Genomic DNA, 25,415 nt, shown 5'->3' on the forward strand with positions numbered 1-25,415 from the left:
AGCTGACGGGTATTATCAAAACAAGAGAGGGTCATAATATGTTGAAAAAATGGGCTGTCATTAAGACCTGGAGGGAACGAAAGGTATAGCAACAAACCTATTAATTGTAAGGTTACTCACCTGGGGACTAATAACAAAAGCTATTACCTGTGAATGATTGAGAAAGAAGATGACCTGGATATACTAGCTGATCAAAGATGCCTCTGAGCAGTACCAGATGGCAGTATGGTGCAGATCAATGCGATTCTAAAGTAGAGAAGTGCAAATGCCGTTGTACACCACCTTCCTGTGCTCTTGTTCTTGCTAGCAGCACTCAGGAGAGAGGCGCTCAAGCTGGTGCTACAGAGGCTCATAGAATAGCCAGAGAAGTGCAAAACCTGTTGTATGAAAGTGATCTAAAAGTGGCTCGTTTAGCCTAGCAAAATGGGGGCTGAAAGGAGATATGATTGCTGTCAGTAAAGACATTAGGAGAATCAGCACCAGAAAATAAAGCTACTTTAAGTAAAGGACAAAATTTGCATTGAAGAAAGGGTACAAAAACTATGAGATTCTCATACAAATTTAAACTGAAAGCTAAGTAGTTTTTAAGGATTACAACCAAAGGTTCTGAAGTAGTCTTCCTAACCTGAGTGGTTAGGACAAGGGAGAGCAGTTACTTTCGAGACAGAGCTCAGTAAGTTTATGATTATATGCTGTGACACCTGCATCTGCTTGGAAATGGCCCTTCATAATCTCAGAGATCTTTTGCAACTCTATATTGTTAAAATAATAGCTGGCTAATTGCTAACTCTCTGCAACCTGACTCTGAAGTGGAAAATGTAAAGACTATAAAAAACAATAATAAATTTCAGTTATGTAGACAACGCTAAGATACCTATGCTGTTCCTGGTACTGGCGTAGTGTTGCATTTTCAGATTGCTCTTTATGGTTTAAAACTTTGTTTAAGTTGGTCTGTGCAACGTAATTTATATTTTTATCCTGAACAGTACATTTTCCCAAATTACTATGCATTTTCCATATTAATTTTTTATTGTTCTTTTTTAGTAGTTCTTCGATTACATTTCTGTTTTAAAAGGACAAGGAAAACAAAAGAAAAAAGCCAGTTAAATAATAAAGACACAAGTCCTATTTATTCAGTCTTACCTTCTCTTGACAAGCATTTTGTGCCCTAGGTGAAAAAGACAATTTCCCAATGAACTGCCTGAATAAATGAAATTTATTCATTATGTCTTTTCATTTATGCACATGTATATTCGACAGTTTGCTTAGGTCCAGTGTTCAAGGTGAGGGTTCTTGTACGTATTTCATTTTGCAGTTCAGTCTTGAGACTTGTCCACTGAATGAGGCTTGGCTTATATTTTGGGAAAGGTAATATGTTTGTTTCTGTCGTGATGTAGCTAGTTGAGCAAATAGGATGAAGGCAGAATTGTCAGTGCCATCTGTGTACCAGGGCCGGACTGAAGGAAAGAAGGGAATTCAGTTATTGTGTGTAGGGAAGGTAAAGGTACCTGTGAAGTCATTTGAACATGAAATCTAGCTCATTACTCAAATTTAGCTTTACATATTCAGAGGCGGCATGCCAAGAATGCATTCATTTTTCCCTTACTAAGCTCGTACTGAAATCTGAATTACAAATTCCCAGAGCAGCAAAACCGGCAGAAAGTCCACTAGACTTGAAGCTGCTTGTGATGGTATTCTCTAAGGTAAAACATAGGGGGAGTGGGGGGAAATTTTTAAAAAACAGAACTGGTATTAGTGAACAGAAAAGGAAAGTGGTCTTGTGCATGTAGGAATGTCTGATCTCAAAACTGGAATTTACAATGCATTTTTCATAATAGAGAACAGGGTTCACTTGCGCACATGTGTAAATATCCCCAAGGCCTTTATCCTGAAAACAAGTACGTAAGGAAGAGCCCCTTCTTGAATTTAATAACCTGATCCCAAACAAAAACTGTTGCAGAAGCAGCAAGAAAAGCCTTAATTTAGTAAAGCATTAAAGGACATTATGTAATGTCCTCCCCTTTCCAGCAAAGCGGTTACCAAGAGCAGATAAACTCGGAGACTGACTGATGCAGAGCACCAGCGGAAGCTGCATCCTGCCTTGCTTAGCCCCCTTCTCAGCATTGGTCTCATGCACGAGTGCTTTGCTGAATAGAAATCTGGGCCAAAGTCACATAGCGTAACTCCCCATCCGTCCTCGTCAGGAACAACATTTGGGGCAGGATCCTGCTCTCTGTGGGGCAAGGGGAAAAGAGTCTCACCCCTGATTGGGCCTTGTTTCCTCCCGTACTCAATAGATGGTGCCAGAGACTCCTTTTCCCTGTGTTAGTGACAGCCCGCTCCTCCTGCCAGCATATCTGGCTAGCGCTGAAGCTGAAGTGAAGTGGTGACGCTGGCGATTCAGGAGCAGGACATTGGAGATGATTGTTGCAGGGAAGAGAAAAAAGGCAGGGAGAAAAACACTTTTTGGAATTTATGTTTTGGAAGGACTCTGCTAAAATAAATTTATATAGGTAGTAAGTGTGCTTGAAACCTAGGAAACACAAGATTTAAAGTAGCTTGTTCATATTCATACAGCCTTTATGATATGGATATGGAGATAATATGGATATGAGATATGGAGTTAATGCAGATATAGCTGCACCAGGTAATATGGGAGCATGCACCATTCCAGCAAGTACTTGGTGATTTAGGTATTATTCCTGGTTAGGCAGAAGGTTTAGTTAAAAGGCTTTCTAGCTTTCACGAATATTATCACACACAATAGTTTTGCACTGAACTGTGATTACAGATTTCTAACTAGTAACTCTTGTGCTTTTAATACCAGGTGCAACTCCAGTAGTTCCTACTCGAGCAGCAACTCCAAGATCAATGAGGAATAAATCACATGAAGGAATTACAAATTCTGTGATGCCAGAATGTAAGACTCCTTTCAAGTTGATGATAGGGGCATCTAATGCCATGGGTAGGCTTTACGTGCAAGAAATGGCTGGAAGCCAGCAACAAGAACTTCATTCTGTCTATCCTAGGCAGAGATTGGGTAGTAATGAACTTGGACAGAAGTCTCCATATCGTGGCAGTCATGGTGGGATGCCCAGTCCGGCTTCATCAGGATCACAGATATATGGAGATGGCTCAATCTCTCCTAGGACCGACCCACTTGGAAGCCCTGATGTTTTCACAAGGAACAATCCCAATTTTCATGGAGCACCCAACTCTAGTCCCATTCACATGAACAGGACACCTTTATCTCCACCATCAGTAATGCTACATGGTTCTCCCATACAGTCGTCCTGTGCAATGGCTGGAAGGACTAATATACCTCTTTCCCCAACCTTGACCACAAAAAGCCCAGTAATGAAAAAACCCATGTGTAATTTTTCAACTGGTATGGAAATACCACGAGCAATGTTTCACCATAAACCGCCCCAAGGTCCACCTCCACCTCTTCCACCACCTTCTTGTGCTCTTCAGAAAAATCCATTACCATCAGAAAAGGATCCACTTGGCATACTTGACCCTATTCCTAGCAAACCAGTAAATCAGAACCCTGTCATCATTAACCCAACTACTTTCCATTCAAACGTCCACTCTCAGGTACCTGTGATGAATGTAAGCATGCCTCCTGCTGTCGTCCCTTTGCCAAGTAACCTTCCTTTGCCAACTGTAAAACCTGGCCACATGAACCACGGAAGTCATGTTCAAAGAGTTCAGCATTCAGCCTCAACCTCCCTCTCTCCTTCACCAGTGACATCCCCAGTTCACATGATGGGATCCGGGATTGGAAGGATCGAGGCTTCTCCCCAAAGATCACGTTCTTCTTCCACATCATCGGATCATGGAAATTTCCTGCTGCCTCCAGTAGGACCGCAGTCGTCCTGTAGTGGTATTAAAGTTCCTCCCAGGTCCCCAAGGTCAACAATAGGGTCACCCAGACCATCTATGCCATCTAGCCCTTCCACCAAGCATGATGGACTTAATCAGTACAAGGACATCCCTAACCCATTAATTGCTGGAATGAGTAATGTATTAAATCCTCCAAACAATGCAGTTTTTTCCACTGCATCGGCTGGAAGTGGTTCCTTGAAGAGTCAGCCTGGTTTGCTGGGAATGCCTTTAAATCAGATCTTGAACCAGCACAATGCTGCCTCTTTTCCAGCAAGTAGTTTACTCTCAGCAGCAGCCAAAGCACAGCTAGCAAATCAAAATAAACTTGCTGGTAACAACAATAACAGCAGTAGCAATTCTGGACCTGTTGCCAGTGGTGGCAACAATGAAGGACATAGCACTTTAAATACCATGTTCCCTCCTACTGCCAATGTGCTCCTACCAACAAGCGAAGGACAAAGTGGTCGAGCAGCACTGAGAGATAAACTGATGTCTCAGCAAAAAGATCCTCTGAGAAAAAGAAAGCAGCCAACCACTACGGTGTTGAGTTTGCTGAGACAGTCTCAGTTGGACAGTTCTGGAGCCTCCAAGGCTGGATCCGATTTGATAAGAAAACAAAGTCAGAGCTCATTTCCCATCAGTTCAATGTCCCAGTTACTTCAGTCCATGAGTTGTCAAAGCTCTCACATGAGCAGCAGTAGTACCACCAGTTGTGGGAGCTCAAATACTGTTTTGCCTTGCTCTGGTAACCAGATGCATTTTGCAGACACCATTGTGAACCCTGGCACTCTTCAGAACTCACTGGCACAGAGTTTACCGTTGAGAGGGGAAGGTATGCACTGCCAGAACACAAACACTAACTTTGTCCATGGTACTAGCCCTGGCTCAACCAACCATCTGGCAGGTTTAATAAATCAGATGCAGGCTAGCGGGAACTGTGGGATGCTCAGTCAGTCAGGAATGGCGTTAGGAAATTCATTACATCTGAACCCACCTCAGCCAAGAATCCAGGCATCCTCCACTCCAGTGATACCAAACAGCATTGTTAGCAGCTGTAATCAAACCAGTCCTGAAGCAGGTATGTTTCCTTTTAAAAGGATACCCGTATGTTTGACTGTTTGGAAATATATTATGACTGTTTTTAAATGGATTCCTTTTACATCTCTACTTTTGAAATCTGAACTTGCCACTATAAAAAATTCATATATTTCATGCTGATATTCAGATACTCAAAAATAAAACCAATAAGAAAAAACAGTGGTAGACTAAAATCTATCTCCCTTTTTCTGTACAAAAACATCCTGGCCTCCTTCCTGTGCCAACTCTTTGCTTCTATTAACTTCCACGGGCTCCTCATAAATAAAATCTGTGCACTTTTGTACACACCTAGACTTCAACTTTCTTCAAACACTTGCCCAAATAAGTTATTTTTTGCAGCATGTCCTGCTACTTCGATCCTAGAGGGCTATGGTTGACCTAGTAGTGTCTGTTCTCTGCCACTTGCATTAAGTAGCTGGGTGCTGTCAGCGATTAGAGCAAATACTACGGGTACAAAAATTTACAAAGCAATCTTCCTTGGGGATTGGGGGGAGGGGTGCCGACTCTGTGTTTGTCTTGATCTTGATAATTTTACTAAGCTGGTAATTAGATGGTTGAATAAACTGTATTTGGTTGGAAGAGTGTAGCGAGGTTTCCTGGTTTACTCATCAATGAAGACTTCCGGAGGAAACAGGTATGCAGCTGTTACTATCTTTGTGCTGTTTAAAGACAAAAGGGAGAGACGTCTCAAAAATGTGGATTTCATTTAACTACTATTGGCTGAACAAAGTGTGAATTTTTGAAAGATGATACTGTGTTAATTTGGTAAGCAGAAAAAACCTTTTATTTGATATTTCAGGCTTGCAGCTTGGTTAACGTTCAAAGCGTTTATTTGATACAATCGTAGATAAGAGGTCAAACGAAAGTGACTGTAAGCGTGCAAGCTGTCTCGTTAGTCCAGGGAAGAACCTGATATGTATTCCACGGCTGCTTCTGAGAGCGCTGTTTATTCCTCAAAACACAGAACTGAATTAGATAAAAATAATTTTTCTAAAATGATACCGGTCACAGTTTCTAATGGCTTTTAGTGGTTTATCTCCATTCTGGCAAAAGAGGCGTATTTTCCTTAGATATGTTGCTGGTTTATGTCACAAGCAAGCAGCTATTAACCCTTGCGTGGTGGTTTTGCCTTGCCACGCTGACAAAAAAGAAAGAGTATTTCCTGATACCTTCTGTCTATTCTGAGACCCCAAACTCTCTCCTGAACAGAAGAAAGGTCAAGTTTTGCCTTAGAAGCTTGCTTTCTTTTACCACTGCGCATACTACAAAATCCCTGTTGCATGACCCGTGTGGGTGTCCACCTCTGCTGAGTTCAGTGGAAACAGTGGTTTGGGTTCTCCTGTATTGGCACGGTCCACACAGCAGAAGAAAGCTGTGAAGTTGTTGCAGCATTGGACTACGTTAACTTGCCCTTCAGAGAACAGAAAAGACTGAAGGTAGTGTGAGATCAGAGGCTGCACACCAGCGTTACCACCAGAAAACTGAGCAGTAGTGATTTGTGTCACGTGGGGAAAGGAGTGAAAAGGTTCAAGATCCCTGCAGGAAATACAGACTCGAACTGATTAACAAAAAGTTTTGCGTTATTTAAGACTTATCAATAAAATGTTACTTCAAGGTCGTTAAAGCGGGCTTCTAAGAACGGAGAAGCTAAATACATTCCCACATGGGATCTTCTTGGTCCTGCTCCATCGCTTTGGCCCCAGCCGTTTCCCATAGCTGTGCCCTGCTTTGGTAGGGTAGTAGCTGTCTTCCGGGCTGGTGGCTCGGCTTCTCACCGCCCTCCTTCAGTTGATCAGAGCTTTTCTTTGCGTTGCAAATTCTTGCCTTCAGGCAAGCCGAATCGCGTCCTGAGACTACAAGTGTTTGCACGAGGAAGACGCAGTAGTAATGTGAGCCACGAACCGCCTGTGGGACAGCAGCAACACAACAGAGGTGTGCACGTGCGCTTCGCTGCGCTCTGCTTGCAGTGTTGGGCAAAGCCTCCTGAAGAAACGTGTTTCAACCGAAATAGCTAGTTCAGTCTCATGAATATAGGAATAGTTGCATGTGTATAACCCCACACGGGAACTTTTGTTCTGCACTATAACTGGACTTTTCTGATTTACCTTAAACTTTCTTCCAAGCAACTGAAGTTAAACCAGAAAATAATGGTATTTCTAATACCATAGAGATAACTGTTAGAATTTTAAAAATACAATCATATGGGCTGAAATTGACGCTTTTTTTCTTATCCCAATGATAAAAGGTAATTCTGTGTAGGCAAAGACTGGAAAGATTGGAGTGTGCTCTGTTCCTCACTAGAGAAGTTCTTTGTTTCCTTGGTTCTGAGGCCTGCAAAATATATGCAACCTGCATGTATTTATTTCTTTATAGTATCCATGAAGGCTAGAAGCCCAAAGACCCATTTTCTTTTCTAACATGAAATTTGAGATTCTCCTGTCTTTGCGTTATTCCCAGAGTCGGGGCCCTAAAACCATGCAGAAGCCTTCACGCAGCCTCCTGCCTGAGTCCTAGCAGAAGTGTGTGGCTCCGGCATAGCAGCTGCATATAACCCATAGTATGCTAAAATCCAGATAAGGGCGTTTTGTTGTATTTTACAGCAGAATGGAAGCATTCCTTTCTTGAAACCACTGCCATTGCTGCTGGGTCATTGCTAACAAGGTCTAAATCCGAGCCTTCTTGGTAGCATCTTATTCAGGATGGAACAAGGATTACTTTAGTTTTTTGATTTTGGTTAAATATTTCTTTCAAGTTACTTGATAGAGATATACTAGTGTTGTAGACATGTGAAATGTTGAATATTTTGCATTAGTATTAACTTTTAAAAAATAAAAGTGAGTTACCTGCCTGCATTTCGCTTGCAAAACTGCTGAGGAGGTAGGTTATGAGTTATGCTGTACAGAGGAGTAGCAGGACGGCGGCGCTGGGGTCTGGAGTTAAGCAGCGTCAAACACGCCGTGCGAGCTGTGTGTACAGGAGCAGCTGGGCTAAGTAAGGTGTCTTCAGGAAACTCAGCAAACATGTCCGTGTTTGAGTTTGCGGCTTTCTTTGCTTTGTTTTACATGTTTGAGTTGCTAAATCTGTTTTCTGTTTCCGTGCCAGTATTCAGAATAGCTGCTGATCAGAAAATAGTTCCCAAGGGGGAAAAAAGTTGAGAATCACCACAACGAGCTAGCTGGCTATTGCCTAGGCTTTAATCATACTTTAACCACAAGAACCCTGCTTTGTTATTCTAGCTTGTGTTTCCTTCATCCGCAGATAATATCTTTAGTTTCCAGGTCATTTTCAGTGTGAGTGTGATAGAATTGAACATGAAATAAATAGTGAAATAAAATTCTCTGTTTATTCAGTAGGAGGCTTTCAGTAGTTTTCCTAGTTAGAGCACTTGAAAACCAGTTACATTCATTTCATTTATATTAAGTTTCCGGCTCTCAGTTCTACGGTATTTGTGTTGCAAACACTGTTTAATAACAGCTGTCTTATAGGAGGAACTGGCAGCAAATCTATAGAGATTATTCAGGGCTATTCATTTGAGGAGGGTCCGTTTTCAGCCAAGAGACTGAGTTCTAGGCTCATTTTTTCTAGTGAGCGACGTTAGTGTTTCTGTTGACCTTTGACATTGTATCTCTCATTATTAGTCAAGCCCTCGTAGGTCTAATACGAACCAAGGGTAAAATCCCGCTTGCTAACTTGGCAGCTTTAAGATTTATTCATTAAGCCACGTTGCCCCTTAGAAGTAGTCCTTGTATTTGTCTGTCCTTTCTGAAAGGAGAACGTATCACTCCGTGTTATATGTTATTGTAGAGTTTGGGTCGTTTGCTTTGTTCTTGCTGTTAGGATGTGCAGGTAGTCTAGGCATTCACAGTGCAGAAAATTTGTACGTAAGTGTTGGAACAGTCAACATTCAAGGCCTGCTAAGAATGCAAAATGCATAAAGGATGGGATAAAGGAACACGAATGAAAAAATGTTTGGAAGCAGTTATATGCAGCTGATAAGGGATGTCAAGGGAACTTATGTAATAACCATAGCTAATAGGATTAAAGATGGTAAGTTATCTCAAATATCTGAATATCAGAAATACAAGAAACTCCAGATCTAGAAGTTTAATAGTTACAAATAAAGGACAGAAAAGGGGGGGAAAAAAGTATTGAGACTATCCTTACCATAGATTCAGGATAGTAAAATTGTACTGGTGAAATTTACAGTTTAGAAGAATAGTAAGATATAATTAAATAAGGAGGAGCACCTGTGAGCAGTACCATTCAATTAGGAGTTTCCTTTCCACTCAGACAAAAACTATTTTAATGCAGCCGAGTGTAGTGTAATATAACTGGGAATGTGGAATTTAGCATGGAACATTATCTTGGAAAGCAGTGACTCAGAGGGGTCTCAGGAGTCTTTGATTTAACAGACTAAATGCAAACTGTTAAAGCGGTGATGTTGCAAAAAAAAAAAAAAAAAAACCCAAGAAAATAGAAGCTAGTTAGATATTTGGAAGCATAAAAAGGGAAGTACGCTCTGGATGCTCTTGGCTCTGTGGATAGCTTGAGAAAACCAGTTAGGATGCAGAGTTCTGGTCTCTCATGAAAGGTACAGAAACACTGAAGAGTTCAAAGGAGCCACAGCTGATACGAGGGTTGGAGGTCAAGTCTCAGGGTAGCCAAGCCTATACGGTATCTTACCAAAGGTCCTGAAGTCAGGTTTGGCTGTCTCCATCCTGTGGACTTGTCAGCAGAGGAGGGCATCAAGCTGGCCACGAAGGCCCTCCAGCACTTAGGAGCACCTGGGAATCTGCTCTTTCAAAGAAGTGCGGTTACAGCCGAGGAATTATGTCGCTTCCTGTAGGTGTTTATACTTGGCCAATATCTGAGGAGATGGAAAGGATAATTATTTTTACGTTGTTGACAGACATGCAATGAAAGCTAGTGAATTCAGCATCAAAGAAATGAATGGTTTTCTTTTTCTGAGAATCCCAAACACTGAAATGCCCTAGCAGAGGGCGTGCTGAAGACGTTAGCAGAGCGTCCTTAAGAAATTTCACAACCTAAGTGTGCAAAGGCTCTGACCGAATCATAAGGCTGCTCTCTTCTGACCTTCTTCAGGACATGCCCCAGTCTTCTGCCGTTTGTAATGTTTTCTTTTCTCCTGCTTTTTGCCTATAGCACCGACTAAGTCTCCTGAAGAATGAATTGTTTTAGTCAAACTAAGGGATTTGTGCTTAATCTAAGTGACCTGTGATGTAAACAGTATCACTTCCAATTTTAATTTCTGGCAACCTGCTTTTTCTCTCTCTTCCTTTCTGTAGTCTGGGGTAAGTATTCCTGTTTTCCAGGAGAGCCGTGAATGCAAATCCTGTAGGTTGTGAGGCAGACGGAAAGAAATAAAAGGAAAAAGAATAAAAGGAAATTCTGTTTAAATGTACTATTGGATAAGGTGGTAGTAGTAGCCTTCAACATAATGTAGGCCCTCAGTTCTCTGAAAATTGTCCTTCCTGTGCATCAATCAAGATAGAGCGTTCTAGAAAATACTGAACATACCAGAACAGTCAAAGTTTGCACTGTTGTACAAAGTGGCATATTCTAATATGTGAGCCTTTGGATTTGCTCCCCAAAATTACTTTTATATGTCACTGAAATATAAAACCAGTAGAACTTTTCAACAGACTTTAAAATTGGAAAAGTGGCTGGCTGGCTGGCATCGTGTATGAGACTGGTTATGTCTGAGAAAAATCTCTTATTAAATTTAAATAACCCCCAGACAGGATGCCAACGAGGTACTCTTCTAATTACACAGCAGATTGAAATATTCTATTGATTTTTGCCTTTCAATGTTTATGTAAATGTACAGAGAGACTTTTTCTCAGAAACAACAAAAAATTGTGATTATAAGAAATTACTATTATTTGAAATCTGGCACTACTTTTTCAATATTCTCCTATGTTCCTATATTAATATTTTGGGAAGGAAAAAGAGTGATTATTTTCCTATTTAAATGAGGGCTGTAAAGGATGGGGGAAATGGCTCCTGCGAAGAATAGGATATGCAGGTATAAGACGCGTATAGCAGGTCAAGTCTGCTCCTTACCCTGCCTTTGATACGAATATTCTAATTTATTTGCTCTTTTTACTCTTGATAGAAGACTTGCACACAAAACCGCTCTCAATCTCTGAGCAGAAAGGAATTATTGACTTAATAAGCATCAGTGATCGTATTAGGTGGAGCTGTAATTGTTAACATATGAGAGACTCTTATACAGTGGATGCAAACTTAACTTGCTACCATGAGGTTTGTGGTAGATGAAAGATTTTGAAGTGGCATAGGCTTTTCTGTTCTAATTACCTCTATTTATGAATGTTTATTGTTAACGAGTGCTAGCAAATTGGAAAAACTTGGGAATCAGCTCAATCTCTACTTAATTGACTCTGTTGTTTAGTACAGGGAGCTGAAACGGGTAAACCTCTGATTCTGGTGGAAGAAGGAAATGTAAGAATGTTTTATTCATAGATACTTCAGTCTGGTTATGTGGGTTGAATTTGGGGAAGCGAAGATCAGAAACAGTAGCATTGAGTGCTGGCTTCTCAAGGCTCGTGAGGGGGTCGCTTCCAGCTTCTCCCACCTCCCGGGCCAAATGCCACAGGTGCTGGGCTCCTGCGTAGATGTGTGCAGTTACGTAGCCCTCAACCCGCCCCTTGGTTGCGAGGGCAGTGGTTACAGCGCTGGTGCTCGGTGCTGAACTTGATACCATCAGTGTGTATTAGCTGTACACTGACTTCACCTCCTGTCTTGGGCCCTGCAGGCACTGCTGTACCAAGGTGGCGAATCACAGCGGCTTTAGCACTGAGATTAATGCAAAGATTAAAAGCTCAGCTGTGCTGAGCTCCACTTAACCTAGCACCTAGCGTGCTTAGACACATGGCTTGTTTATTTGTGGAGGTTTTTTTCATTTGGATTTGCCACCCAATAACATACTCTTCTGGTTACCGGCACTCTTGTCGGGTTAGCATGCGTTTTAACTGCCAAACACTTTTATAGGAATTTGTATTAATAAAAATCAGAAGATTTATTAAAGAAAGTGCAGAAAGATGGGTCCTGTTTTATTAAAGAGATGATCATGAAGAAAAAGTGAATTAATTAAATACCAGATTGCCTATACCTAGTTCACTCTCCACATCTTCTGAAAATATGCTTAAGCAGAACCAGTGGGCAATGACAAAACTTGCTAAAGGGTGGAGAGGGGACTGTTACTAGGAAAATAATGCTTTTCATTAGATTTTTAGTTTTGCAAATTGGGGGGAAAAAAGTGATCCCTCATTTGGAGCGCATCTCCCACAACTAATGCTAATGGGGGAATGATACAGGAAGAGAGCAGACTAAGTGCCAGCACAGAAAATCTTGAATGACTATTCCTCAATGTATGCCTTTGTCTTGTCAGGTTTTTTTACTAGAAAACTGCTTCTGCTTTTTGTTAACAGCTAAGCACATAAGAATAGTTTTCCCAAACTCATTTTAAAAACAGCAATGGTGGTAATATGTAGAAGAGGAGAAGTCGGAAGAGACAGGGGCAAGGAGAAGAACCCAGACCAAGATTCAGTCAGGTATTTAAGAAAATGCCTCATTTTAAGCGTTTGTGTTGTCCTAGAAACTACATTGGGCTTTTTATCCTTCCACAAAAATTTTTGAAAGACTCATTCTTGGTTAGGTCACTTTTCAGAAGATGGCAGAGACTGCATGCTGTAGTCCTGGATGATTTTTTTCCTTAAAATAATCTATTAGAGTCAGAGTTTGAAAAATAGTATTAAGCGTGGGGCTAAACGTAACAGCTGTTTGGTTGCAAGTAAAGAATATACAATGGCGCAGCACTATGCCCTTGGTAGCCCCAGTGACGCTGCAGTGATGGGCACGATCCTGTGCTGAGGCAGTTAAATCTGTCTCAGAAAAGCATGTTCTGCTCAGAAAGAGGATCGCGTGTAAGAGGAGCCCTGTTTTTAAAACTGAACAGTCCCCAGTTCTGCAGAATGAGAAGGACACGTTATTTATCGGTCCACTGTAGCACAGTTTTGCTGTTGTCTCAGGGAAGCCCCCAATCTCAGAAGGAGAACCACCGCCAGGAGTTTGCTCTTAACTGCTGAATTAGAGTTTCTTTGGAATTGAAAGCACTATAATAAATGTGTGACCAGATAAATACCTTACATGTTTTCCATTCCAAGAAGAATATAGAGAACATATTTATAAAAATGTATAGCTGTTGATTCTAAGTTTATAGGTGAGTGATGGGATATGTAGTTAAAGTAGGAACATGTTGTCTACAATTTTTGTGGAATATGAAGTCAAACTACTTCTACCAAGGTTTATACCTTTGTGAAAGTTAAGCTTCACGCAATTGCTAAATTAAAAATTCTGCCACTAATGCAAACAGTGTGTTTGTATCTCTGAAAACTTAGGTATTTTACTGTTATTTCATATTAGCAGTTTCTAGTGGCCTCAAGCTTGGATTGGAGACTCTTTACAGTAAATGTTGCACAAACATTTTGCGTTTTAGGAGCAATTAGAATGATCTTTTAGGTGATCTTTTGTACTTTGACACCTTCATAATCTTAGGGTAAGGCGTGCGGTGAAACTTTCCTCTCTTTCTAATCAAATTTTTCAGCGTTAACGCTGACTCTCAAGAATGGTACGCTATCGCTGAATCTCTTCGAAAGGAATCTGGCAGGTTCCTTCTGCAAGAGCTACTGAGTTTTACCCTAGGAGAGGAAGAAAAGAGCTGGGGTTTTATCAAGAAGCTCATTATATGACCAAGGAGTTAAATGGGAGTTCGACTAGGGTTTCAAAAACAGGAAATGTTTTAAATGAAACAAGTAATAAAGAAATATCAATCCTGAAATAATACTAGCTGCATTTTGTTTTTAATGTGCAGAGTTGTCAGAATTCACATTTTAAGTGATATGTATAATATTTGCTTGTTTTTAAACTCTTAAAATTTTTTATATATTAATGTCTAATGATCTTGAGAAAGTTCTGCGTTAAATTACAGCAGAATGCAACCAGTTTTGTTTGAGGGGGGTTGTTTGTTTATTCGGGGTTTTGGGGGGGAGGGGGTTAAGATTTTGATTTTTAAAAGTGCTTTCCTGAAAAGAAAAGTACAATTTTGTGTGAGCACTTTTAATTTCCAAAGTGCCTAATCTAATACCTGTCTCCTTGTTTACTTTTATTCTGCAAGTTCCATCAATGCGATGTTGAAACTATTGAAATGTTAGAATGCATAATGTGTCCTTTCTCATAGTGAAATGTGTTGCAAAATATTCTTTGCATTATCACCTTCTAATTGGTATATTGCAATTGCAATGTTGTGTTTTATTACAAAAATACAACATAGATGTTCTTTAATTTGGTGGAAATACGTTTAGTATCTATGAAGGCTACAGCAATTTGCTTGCAGTTTGAGTTGTCTGGTTTACACGGAAGTTGAGCATTATTCACAGTGTATAGTTATTACTGTTCCTACATGTGGACAAAATTTTTATGCAGTCAAAATTCTCCCTCTGCTTATTGCAAAAATGTTACTTTTTCACTCTCCTTTTGCTTAGTCTGAAATCAACAGCTCGCACCCCAGGTTCTCTTTCTGAGGACAGCCTTGAAGCTTGCTGTTCAAATCTCAATGTTGTTTAAAAAACTAGAATTCAAAACTAGAGAAGACGTCTAGTTATGTCCTACCAGCCCAACACCAGTTGACATTCCTTTCTCTGCATCCCATCTGCCTGCTCTTGTTTTATCAGAGACAGAAATTCTTGAGAAATGGAGAAACTTGTGCTAGCATTTCCCCTCTCCCCATTTCCAAGCCCACAGTACCTTAGAGCTAGGAAACTGGAGAGCTTTCCCTTTTTTTTACCTCTCTGGAGCTAACGCATAGTCTAACACCAGAATCAGGTGAGCTGAGACAAAGCAGTTTATCCCAGTCTATTACATGAACCCACACCAGACCTAGGGGTCAGGATCGCTACCCAGTTATCGATACTTGATCCGCTAGATCACATTCTTTTCTCCAAAACTCCCCTTCTAGTGTTTCTGCTTTACCTATCCAAAAGACAAATGATGTTTCAAGTAGTGATGGTTTCGTTTGTACTGTATGCATAGTCAAGCGCACTGTAATGTTTAGTACTGTACTGGAGTCTGGCAGGTTAATAAATATCCCCTGCCAAACGTGGCTGTATATCGGGAATTGTGGCTCAGGATGTAATACGTGGAGCTCTTTCAAATCCCTCTGATTTCAGTGATTTTTATATACCTATGAATGGTTTTAGATGTTCAATATGCAATCCTAGAGATTGGTGTTTATGCCGATTAAATTGTGATTTTACTTATCTATTGAGGTGAGTAAAACATAGTTTTAATCCTCATTTATAAAGATATTTCAAGAAAAAATAAATATCAGAGTAAGAACTTACTCCTTGGTCAGTTTTCCTCAGTGTCCTTAGCAACGCTGCTCACCACTGAATTTAGTAAGAACCCGACTGAGTTAGTCCTATGTGTGCAAAGGTAGGATTTGGGCTATTTGGCTGGTACCAAAGTTTTTGATACTAAGATTTGTATAATTTTAAGAAGAGGTGATTTTATTCTGCTATTAAGTTAATACTAAACAGTTAAAAACAGGTGCTTCCGAACCAGAGTGGCATATATGAAACTAGTGTTGTTTAGACTCTTACTGTTTTAATGGAAAAATACAAATAAGGGTGTAATGTGTGTACATGCCTGTTCCTATCATTTTCATGGTAAAACAACACTGAGGTATGAATGATAAATATCTTCCACTCTCATCTCCTTATTTTAAGTGAGCAGGGAGAGTGAATCTTCTTGAATGCAAATTGATTTCATAATACATATTATATTATTGCAACTGCTTAAGGATACCAGCTAAGCAATACATTAGAAAAAGGAATGCAGTGCAATTCATGAAGGCACAATCCACACAGGAGAGCAAACATGCTTTCAAAAGAAAACAAAATAAAAACGCACATAAATGAAAGCAAAAAACTTTAAAAAAGTATATCTCCTTGAATTTCCATTTACTGATTCCCAAAACATTCATTTGAGCCTCTAAGACAGCAATAGGTATATTTTTTTACCACTCTGGATATCTCATTCTACTCACTGCGTTACAAAGGCAGTTTCTTTTCTCAGTACCCGGCAAAGAGCTCTTGGCAGACATCTGCATCTACAAGATTGGGAAGCCTGCATGCATCTTAGGCTTTTATTACTTTTATTCTAGCTCTTTCATCTCTTTTCATTCTACTTTTACTGTAAGAACTTCTTGATATTGAGGACTGTTGTTTCCAGAGCCAGCATTTACGGTACCTTGGGTTTCCAGGATGTGAAATGTCATGTTTTCATGAAATGTGTGATCAAACTTGTAATTTCCTCTTAGCTTTCAACTTCCCTTCACGTTTCCCATTAAAACCTCTTGACTGTCATCTTGGAGTCTGGGTATAGGGCTACTGAAGCATTGCAGGTTGCAGTGCTGGGCGAGCTGGTGCACCACTGAACTTCTGTGGTGCGGTGGTGCATCTTCTTCTCTTCTCTGTCGTCCTTCTTGGGGCCCGAAGGAAAGGCGAGTGGGCAGAATTACGTTTCTGCTTTCCTTGCAGCATTTCTGACTGAGACAGTGTGGTTGCACAGAGACCCTTCCCGACTGCCATGCGCCATCTGTTTCTCACTGTCATCCTGCCCTCCTGGAAAGTTCTAGTAAATGCGAAGTGTGGTTCAGTATATTGCTCTGAATAAAAGATAGGCCTCTAAGAACATCCTCCGGAGTCAATTCCAGATTGCCACTGCTGTGCATTATCGCTACTGCCTGATTTGTAAGGCCTCTTACTAGGACTTTGGCTTCTGGTATACTAGCAGTATAGCTTATATGATTACTTCAGTGAGATGTATTGCATTTTTCCGTACAACTTCATAGAACCCTTCGTGGCTTTCCATTCTTGATGTTGGGCAGCGCTTTTTTCTAATCACATCTGATCTCCTCAAGAGTCAAAAAGACAGGACTGCTCCATCCTGGGTCTTGGAGTTTTCATTTTGAAACGAGGAAAAAACACTTCAGCGATCTCTCCTGAGGGCTGTCATGGTTCATCCAGGGGAAGCCAGCGTTCTGCACCTTGGTGCAGGGGTATGAATCGCAATTACAGAAATTATATGTGCTTTATAAGGGGGAAAAAATCAGTATTTTGTCTTTTGGGTTGGGGTAAAGGATTCAGAAGATGTTAACAGCACTATATTTTAAAGAGAATGGCTATGCCTACGTTTCTCCATCTGGAATACTGACTTGTTAGTGATGATGTTTTGAAAGAGGTTCAAAAGTTATGCTCTGACACATCAGTCTGTTGGTGTGGATAGATTTGTTCCAGAATGCAGTTGTGAATATTGTATTAGCTACTACCCGATTCAGAACTTCTCTATCCTAATTCATGCTGTGTCTTTCCGTGAGGCAGGTTTAACAGAAGCGGGTGTTGGTTTGCTGCTGGTGTCTAGCTGCTCATCGCTTCTGAAAACCAGTCTTTAAATCCCTAGTTTCTCAAGTCTGGATTGAAATAAACATTTTATTCCTATTACTCAGCATCCATCAAGATTTTCTTTTTCCCCAATAGCAATTAATTAATTGCCTGATTAATCTGGAGGAAGGGCAAGTGCACTGTAGACCTCTCGGGTTACGTTTCTGGAAGTAGTGTTTAATGGGGGATAAAAAACAGACCTTTGTTTAACAAAAAAAGAGCAACAATTTTACAAGTTTGAGATGCACTCTTTGGCGTGATCATTTACCTGACTGGAATGGAAAATATGATCATAAATACATTAGAAACAGATTAGGTCCACTTGAAAAACCTAAATTAGGTTTTATATTCATGAGAGCTAAATATAGAATAGTTTGCTCAGGCCTGAATTAAAAATCTCCCCAGGTTCTGCTTAGGACATTGAATGAAACTTCCTCTAGGGAAGGCTTCCCTATCCACTGAGGAAACAACTTGCATATATCATCTTCTCCCTATTGCAGGGACACAGAGTTTCTATTTAAAAAAAAAAAAAGAAAGAAAGAAAAGAAAAAAAAAGAAGATGGCTGAACCAAACTTGTGCCTTAAAAAGCCCTAGCTGGTGATAGCCTGATTTTATCTATGCGGCAGTAAGTTTCTTATGTGGAAGGTCATTTACAAGTGGGAGGAATAGCTGTGTGAAGATATTTGGGTATTACTTGCCCATATTAGGCTAAATTACAACTGGAGAAAGTAGTATTTAATGTATCTCTAAGTGTAGAGATAGACGTTTGGCTCCGTGAGTGAATTGTCCCTGTGAGCTCTTTCCCTACCAGCATCGTTTAAGAGGGCCCATGTCTTTCTGGGCGTGAAACCCGTCTTGTTTGATTTGACAGCGGTGCAGCTGAGTCCTTATAGGAATGACTTCACTATTGTATTTCTTAAATCTGTGGTTTGGTCTTTGGGACTCTTCCTGATACTTCACTCCTCAGAGCATCAGCTCTGAATGTTCTATTTAAAAAAGAAGAAAAAAGTTGAAAATTTTCTTCTTTGTAAGTGAGAAAGTTTTTCCCCACTGCCTTTCTTTCTTTCGAGAAGTGTATGATATTTAGTGTGTATCGCTGTGGGCTTTGTAATGTACTGATCCATTACAAGCCTGTAATTAGATTGAAACTATTAGAAGTAGGAATGTTTTCTGTGGTGAAAGAAAAAGAATTTGCTCTTAGCCACAAAGATCCTGAAAAATGTTATATTACTGTTTGGAAAAAAAAGTTTAAAATATTTCAGAGGCTAGTAAAAAAGGAAAAAATGTAGTTACATTTTAGTTGAGGTTCTCTGGGATTTGTGTAATTGAATTTGAGTAACCAGGTTTTTCGACTGTGTGTTAGAAATAAATAATACTAATAATAAACTTTGAAGTTGATTCTGAGTTACATTTTTATTAAGAAATAGAAGTGCCCAGCAAATATTATGGTGATATGCTGCTCAGTCTGAAAGAACTGTGTTTTACTATTGGCTGGTTTTCAGAAGTAGCAGAATACTTCCAAAACTCTTGGTAAAAAGAAAACACATATGCGCCTCTGGACGCAAATCCATGCGCCTCTGGACGCAAATCCTTCTCAACACATCGTCTCAGTAGGTTAAGTGCATCTTCCTTTATAAACGTGTGCTCAAGAGAATCTTTTTTTTCCCCGTTGTGCTCCATTTTAGAGACCTTGTCAGAGACTCCTTATCTCCAGAAATAAGTAGCCACGAGGGTAGGTGCGTTGGCAGAACACAAAGTTCCTTGCCATAGCTGTAGGCTTCATTCACTTCTGCCAATAGGTTTGCTCTTACTAGCTGCATTGCTGTTTTGAAGCAACTGAGTAACTCGTCTAATTAGCAGCATCTCGTTGGCTTTCATCAGGAAGGTGCCTGTAACGTGGAAGTCTGTGGTTTTGAGCTAGCAAGAAGCACCATGAGTGGGCACCGTTGCTCAGGTCTACGCAGGGCCTTGCCGGGCCTCAGGAGGTCAAGGTAGAGCGCTTGCTGTTCCTGCCTAATCCAAAGGTTTAAACACAAACCTGCAAGTAGAAATCCAATGCGATATATTTTTTTCAGTGCACATTTTTTCTCTCCAGTGCTTACCCGTCTTTTGTTCCAAAACTGCCCAGAGAAATGTATTTGTCATGGAACCATTTTTATTGCTTTGTTAATATCTTTCTCGTTACAGCAGAACAGGGTGCCTGTGCTTTATGAGTAGAATTTGGTTTTACTGAACATGATAGTGGTACCTAAAAGACAAGGTGTGATCTTTCCTTCCTTGAGTTCAGCAAGTGACTCTCATACTATCTTAATTTTCACGCCTTCTTGAGTTGTCAGTACTTTACACTATTACCAGTTAGTTACATATAGCTTTTCAAATAGTATTTCTTTAGAAGAATGATACCCGATACATTCAGATCTTTATCAGATTAGCTATGTATGCAGGGCAGTTTGGAATGGAAAATAATTTCATAGCATCAAAACCATGGTTTACTTTAATATGTATTTTTAATGTTCATTCTCTAATACAGTACATGAAGTAGAAAGGCATAGCTCAAGGTAATTCCACTTGCTTTTAATTCTCCTGGTCTCCCTTCATATTTGTTTTGTGTGTGATCACTGTCAGTTCAACACTCTCCCTCCATTAAAAGAAAATACATAATTTATTTTCGACTTCAACTTTGGTGAAAGAGGCATTAAGATACATGGAAATGGGGAAGAATAATAATGTTTATTTGGGTAACACCCTCAGAATAAATCTATCTAGTTGGCAAGACTTGGTCTTTCCTTCCATGCCAAGTGATGGATATGATTAGACCACTCCAATTACTTATGTTTTTCCTAAAAAAAAAATCTGGGGATTTTTGTCTGATAATTTACATTTGACCATAATATATTTAGCTCATTAGATTTTATCATAATCGTGATCATCATTGTGTTTTCCTCCAAGAGTCCGAAATAAGGCTTTAACGTAATAGTCCTCCAAAACCCCATTAGCGGAATAGATCGGTAATAGACCTGAAGAGCACGATTTTCACGTTGGCATTTAGATCATATGCTCACGCACTTCACCCAGCACCATCCATGTCTCCCATTGATCCTTCATCCCTGTAGTTAAATTCATTTTGGTCCATGACTAACTACATTAGGTTATGGTTAATTTCAGGTTCAGACTAATTAAAAAGGAAGTAATGAATGAACTCCTTTTAATCACTGTTCAAGAAATTTAAGAGAAGTGTATGGTAGCGTAATTTCTGAGGAGATGGAGCACAGTATATAGTGCCTGAAGTAATGCATTGCAGATTCCTTCATATTTAAAAAATACTGAAATGCTCAAAACATTTTCTTTCCTATGCACAAGTTTCAAACTGTACTCTCTTGGATTAACCTAGTTACTTTATAACGTTGACTGTTTTCCAAAAGGCAGTGTACTATTAATATTTTGTTCTTTTGCATTGCAGGGGTTTCAGGACCACCGTCATCATCTATAGCCATAGCTGGCACCAGCCAACCTGCCATCACAAAGACAACATCTGTTCTTCAAGATGGTGTTATAGTCACTACTGCAGCTGGAAACCCACTTCAGAGCCAGCTGCCCATTGGGAGCGATTTCCCTTTTGCCGGTCACGAACACTCGCTTCATTTTCCGCAGAACAGCTCTTCAAACAACAATCTTCCACACTCTCTGAATCAAAACCTCCTCAGTTCTCTACCTATCTCTTTGCCAGTGAATCAGCAACATCTCCTAAACCAGAATCTATTAAATATACTACAGCCTTCAGCGGGAGAAGGCAAGTCTGAGGTCAACCTCAACCCTTTAGGTTTTCTCAACCCAAATGTAAATGCTGCTTTAGCTTTTCTCTCCAGTGACGTGGATGGGCAGGTATTGCAACCTGTCCATTTTCAGCTCCTAGCAACCCTCCTTCAGAACCAAGCCCAAGCAGCTGCCATGCTTCCCCTACCATCTTTCAATCTGACCATCTCAGATTTGTTGCAACAGCAAAATAACCCTTTGCCCTCAGTAACACAGATGACAGCCCCACCCGACCACTTGCCGAGCACTCAGGCAGAGAGCAACAGGGTTGAGACCCTCTTAAGCAACCCCCTGGGGAACCCCATGCCAAGCTTTTCAGGCACTGACACTACTTCCAACCCCCTGCTCCTCCCAGCTGTCTCTGGGGCCTCAGCATTAATGGCCTTGAATCCCCAGCTGGTGGGAGGTGTCCTGAACTCCGCATCGGGCAACACCGCTAATCATCCAGAGGTTTCCATAGCCACCTCCTCCCAAGCAACCACTACCACAACCACTACATCATCAGCAGTGGCAGCACTGTCTGTCTCAACCCTGGGTGGTGGGACAGCAGTGGTGTCAATGGCAGAAACATTGCTCAACATATCTAATAATGCTGGGAATACATCTGGTCCAGCTAAACTCAACAATAACTCTGTGGTGCCACAGCTACTTAACCCTCTACTGGGGACAGGTCTGCTTGGTAAGTTCAATTTCTTCACAGATATAAAAGAAAAAAAAAGGAAGAGGGTTGGGGCGGGGGAATTTCTGATTCTAGTTTCTATTTTTAAAGAATCCACTTTATCATACTATTTTTATAAGGCTTTTGTATGTTACAGTTTGTTTATTTCTATTAAGAAAAACATAATTGTTATTGTAAGAAATCTTACACACACTCTTCTTTAATCAGTAATACTGAATGCTGGTTTGGAAATTACCTTATCTCCTGTTCTTAATTCTGATGCCACCTTAGACCTACTATATACCTTAAAATTCTGTAAGCAATTGGACTTGTTTCATTTTTCAAGTAATAAAAGCGCAGGTGCATCTCTGGGATGCAGCGTTTCATTTCAAGTGCATGTGGCATCACAGGGTTAGTACGAGTAGCTGTGCAGTAGATGAAAAACGGCCAAATGCGTTTTTCCAAATGAATCAAAAGTGCCAAAACCACAAGCACATTCCCTGTAAAGTAAAACCTAAAGCACTCGATGTAAGTCCTTGCGCAAGTTCAAAGAGGAAGGTTGCCCTCCGAGCCCTTTATTGTATATTTCTGTTCTCATATGTCTTCGTTTTTTACTTTATCTTATAGCTTAGAAACCCAAGGTATCTCATTTGACGAGCGCCAACCTCACAAAACAAGCGATAAAAAAGCTTACATTTAAGTTCTCTTGTGTCTAGCCTTTAGATGAATTTTACTAGACTATATAATACAGCTAGTGTTCCTTTGCTGTTTGAACTGCATAAATTAATAAATATACTGCTAGGAGGAATAAAATAGTGCTGAAGAGCTGAAAAGCGTTGTACCTTAATACCTCAAACCTAGCCACTGAATTGTTTCTGTGAACTCAACCCTCCTTTTCATTTTTCATGTAAAATACAATCAATGGTTCTCAAACCTTTACAAAAAATGTGAGCTTTTGGTAACAAAAATTAGGAAACGGATACATTATAAAAGCTTTCTTATTAATTTTATAAAATCAGGTCCAACAGCATATTTATTTGACTAGAACTTGTGGTATTTATTCTTTCTTTTCACGCACAGTGAGATTTTAATACAATACAAAATGTTAATACGGTTTTTTTCTCTTAAATGTGGAAAAAAAAATGTTTAGTGTGTTGGCTGGCATTTTTGTATGACCCGAGAAGCCTTTGCTCTTTTGTAGTTAGGTCAAGTTATTTTGTCATAGTTAATGAAAAACCAGTTTTGTTAGGTTTTTTAAATTGTTCTCTCTCTCTCTCTCTCTCCTCCTCCTCCTCCTTCCCCCCCGCTCACCGCCCCAGTAGTGTTTGAAGCAGTCACTCTTTGGGAACTAGGAGTAAGAGTCCAAGACGCGGCATACCGTAGACGCTCCCTCTGCCATACTTGGCTGTTAACCGTTCCACAGACAGAGACAGTCGTGTCAGAGACCTTTAGAAAGAGTCCAGATAGATGTAGCACGCAAAAGAAGCAAAACTGAAGAAATAAAGGAGTAAAGAGTAGGAGACACATGCCTTGAGGACCGTTCCATAGAAGACTGAAGGGGAAAAGTGTTGTTATACAGAGGCGTTTGCTTAGTTAAAGTTTGAGCCAAGGAAATTCCTGCCACCTTGTGAAAACTATGCTGACTTATGTTTCCCTGTGTTTGAATTGCAGGTGACATGTCATCTATAAACACTACTTTGAATAACCATCAGCTGAGTCATCTCCAGTCGCTATTAAACAACAATCAGATGTTTCCGTCAAATCAGCAGCAGCAGCACCTTCTCCAGGGGTATCAGAATGTGCCGGGCTTTCAAGGCCAGCCCCCAATTCCTGGCCCGGCTAGCAACCCAAACCCCATGGCATGTCTGTTCCAAAACTTCCAGGTAGAAAGCAAAATGAAATCAATATTCAAACAAATGCGCAACTCTCAGTAGGTAAAATTGCATCCTCCCTAGTCTGCATTTTTGCTGAGTGTTTAAGACAGTATGGTATATACAGTTGCTTGCCTCTTTCAGTAGGTTTTACATTTTGCAAGTCAGTATCATTCGTTACTGAAATTTTATACCTTCTTGCTTAGATGTTGGCTATAGTTTCTTTGGGAAAAAATACGCTATGCATATTCTGACAGTTATTTTATGTTTTTGGCAAATTATTTTTCATGCTGAAAAGATGATCATAAATTCACTTTTAGACCATTCTGAATGATTCAGAGGTGAAAAGCAAATATTGTTAGCGTTTTACAGTAACTAGGAACTTAAAAACTGATTATAGGTTGCTGTATCTACCAGTTCTCTTATGTTCTCATATGAAATTGAATGGAAAGGCTAGCTTTGATTTAGACAGTGTATGCTGAAGAAAACAGCCATTAGGATTAATATACAGTGACAAACTGTGCAAAAATGATACCTCTGTACTATCCACCTAAATCGACAGTTCTTCATAATGCCAGTTGAATTATTAAAATAAACTGACAGGAAGCATAGCAATCAAGATAGGTAATAAAAATAGAGTCACAGTATGTATTTAGTATTATTCAATATTACTGTGGTAGCTGCAGAACCCGAAAGGTAAAGACTGAAGCATGCAGATGCAGATACTGGTGCCAGAGAGAGCTTTTACCCTTTAAGAAGGAAAAAGAAGACATGTCATTTTCTCAGTGTAGACATTTCACTACTATTGCAAAATCACAGTCCTATAATTGCCTATTACCTTTCTCTGGTTTTGTATGAATTTTGATAGCTTTATCTCAGGGTTTTTTTTTTGCTTCGGATGCTCAATTATATAAATACTTAATAATGGTAAGTATTTAAAGGAGCTTTTGGAGATATTTTGTCCTTGTTACTCAAAGCTTTTTGTTATTGCACTACTATTAATATTGTTGTCTTCACTCCTTACCTATGTGACAAGAAATATAAAAAGCACGGTTACTTTAATCTGAAGGTTGCAGTTTACTGTGGCAGTGCCTGACATAATAGCTGCAATGCGAAGGGATGCAGACATGGTTTACAAGGGACTGAAGTAAAAAGATCTCCCGTGAGAGAAGCACGTAACAAGAAAGAAAAAATAGAAATGTTTGCCAGTTCCGAAAGGACAGTGATGGCCTACATTGCAAATGTTCAAAGAGGACTGAACAGAGAGGAGTCCAGAAGAACAGGTAGCAGGGAGAGAAGAAGGAAAATTGGGGTCTGAGAAGGAACAAAAGAAAATAGTTGAGAACAGAAATATTGACCTTGGTAGAGTTGTTTAGGACTTGAAAGGAAAAAGGAGGATGCTGTACTTCATTCAGAAGAGGAAACCCTTAAAAGGATTCTAAAAGAGGAGACGATAGCGTAGGCACAGCAATGGATGGTAGGTTGTATCATTTCATGCCAAGCTGTCTATTTTGTACCATGAGGCAAAGTCTAACAGCCAGGGG

The 25,415-nt window shown here is 40.1% G+C and overlaps 1 protein-coding gene across 9 annotated transcripts in view; it reads left to right on the forward strand.

Moving 5' to 3' along the window:
* MBD5 (methyl-CpG binding domain protein 5) overlaps window positions 1-25,415 on the forward strand; it is a 147,058-nt gene that overhangs the window by 105,382 nt on the left and 16,261 nt on the right. For 6 of the 9 annotated variants that reach the window (XR_011142004.1, XR_011142005.1, XM_068949336.1 and 3 more), the window contains 3 exons: window positions 2,828-4,966; window positions 20,990-22,021; window positions 23,672-23,883. Coding sequence is in view for 7 of the 9 variants with exons in the window: in XM_068949336.1 (XP_068805437.1) it covers window positions 2,828-4,966; window positions 20,990-22,021; window positions 23,672-23,883 (3,383 nt within the window). In the remaining 2 variants the exon portion in view is untranslated. The remainder of the gene's footprint in view (window positions 1-2,827; window positions 4,967-20,989; window positions 22,022-23,671; window positions 23,884-25,415) is intronic. The other 3 variants (XM_068949340.1, XM_068949342.1, XM_068949343.1) reach the window with 1 other exon arrangement.

The sequence above is a fragment of the Struthio camelus genome, chromosome 6, assembly GCF_040807025.1.
Source record: "Struthio camelus isolate bStrCam1 chromosome 6, bStrCam1.hap1, whole genome shotgun sequence".
Lineage (NCBI taxonomy): Eukaryota > Metazoa > Chordata > Aves > Struthioniformes > Struthionidae > Struthio > Struthio camelus.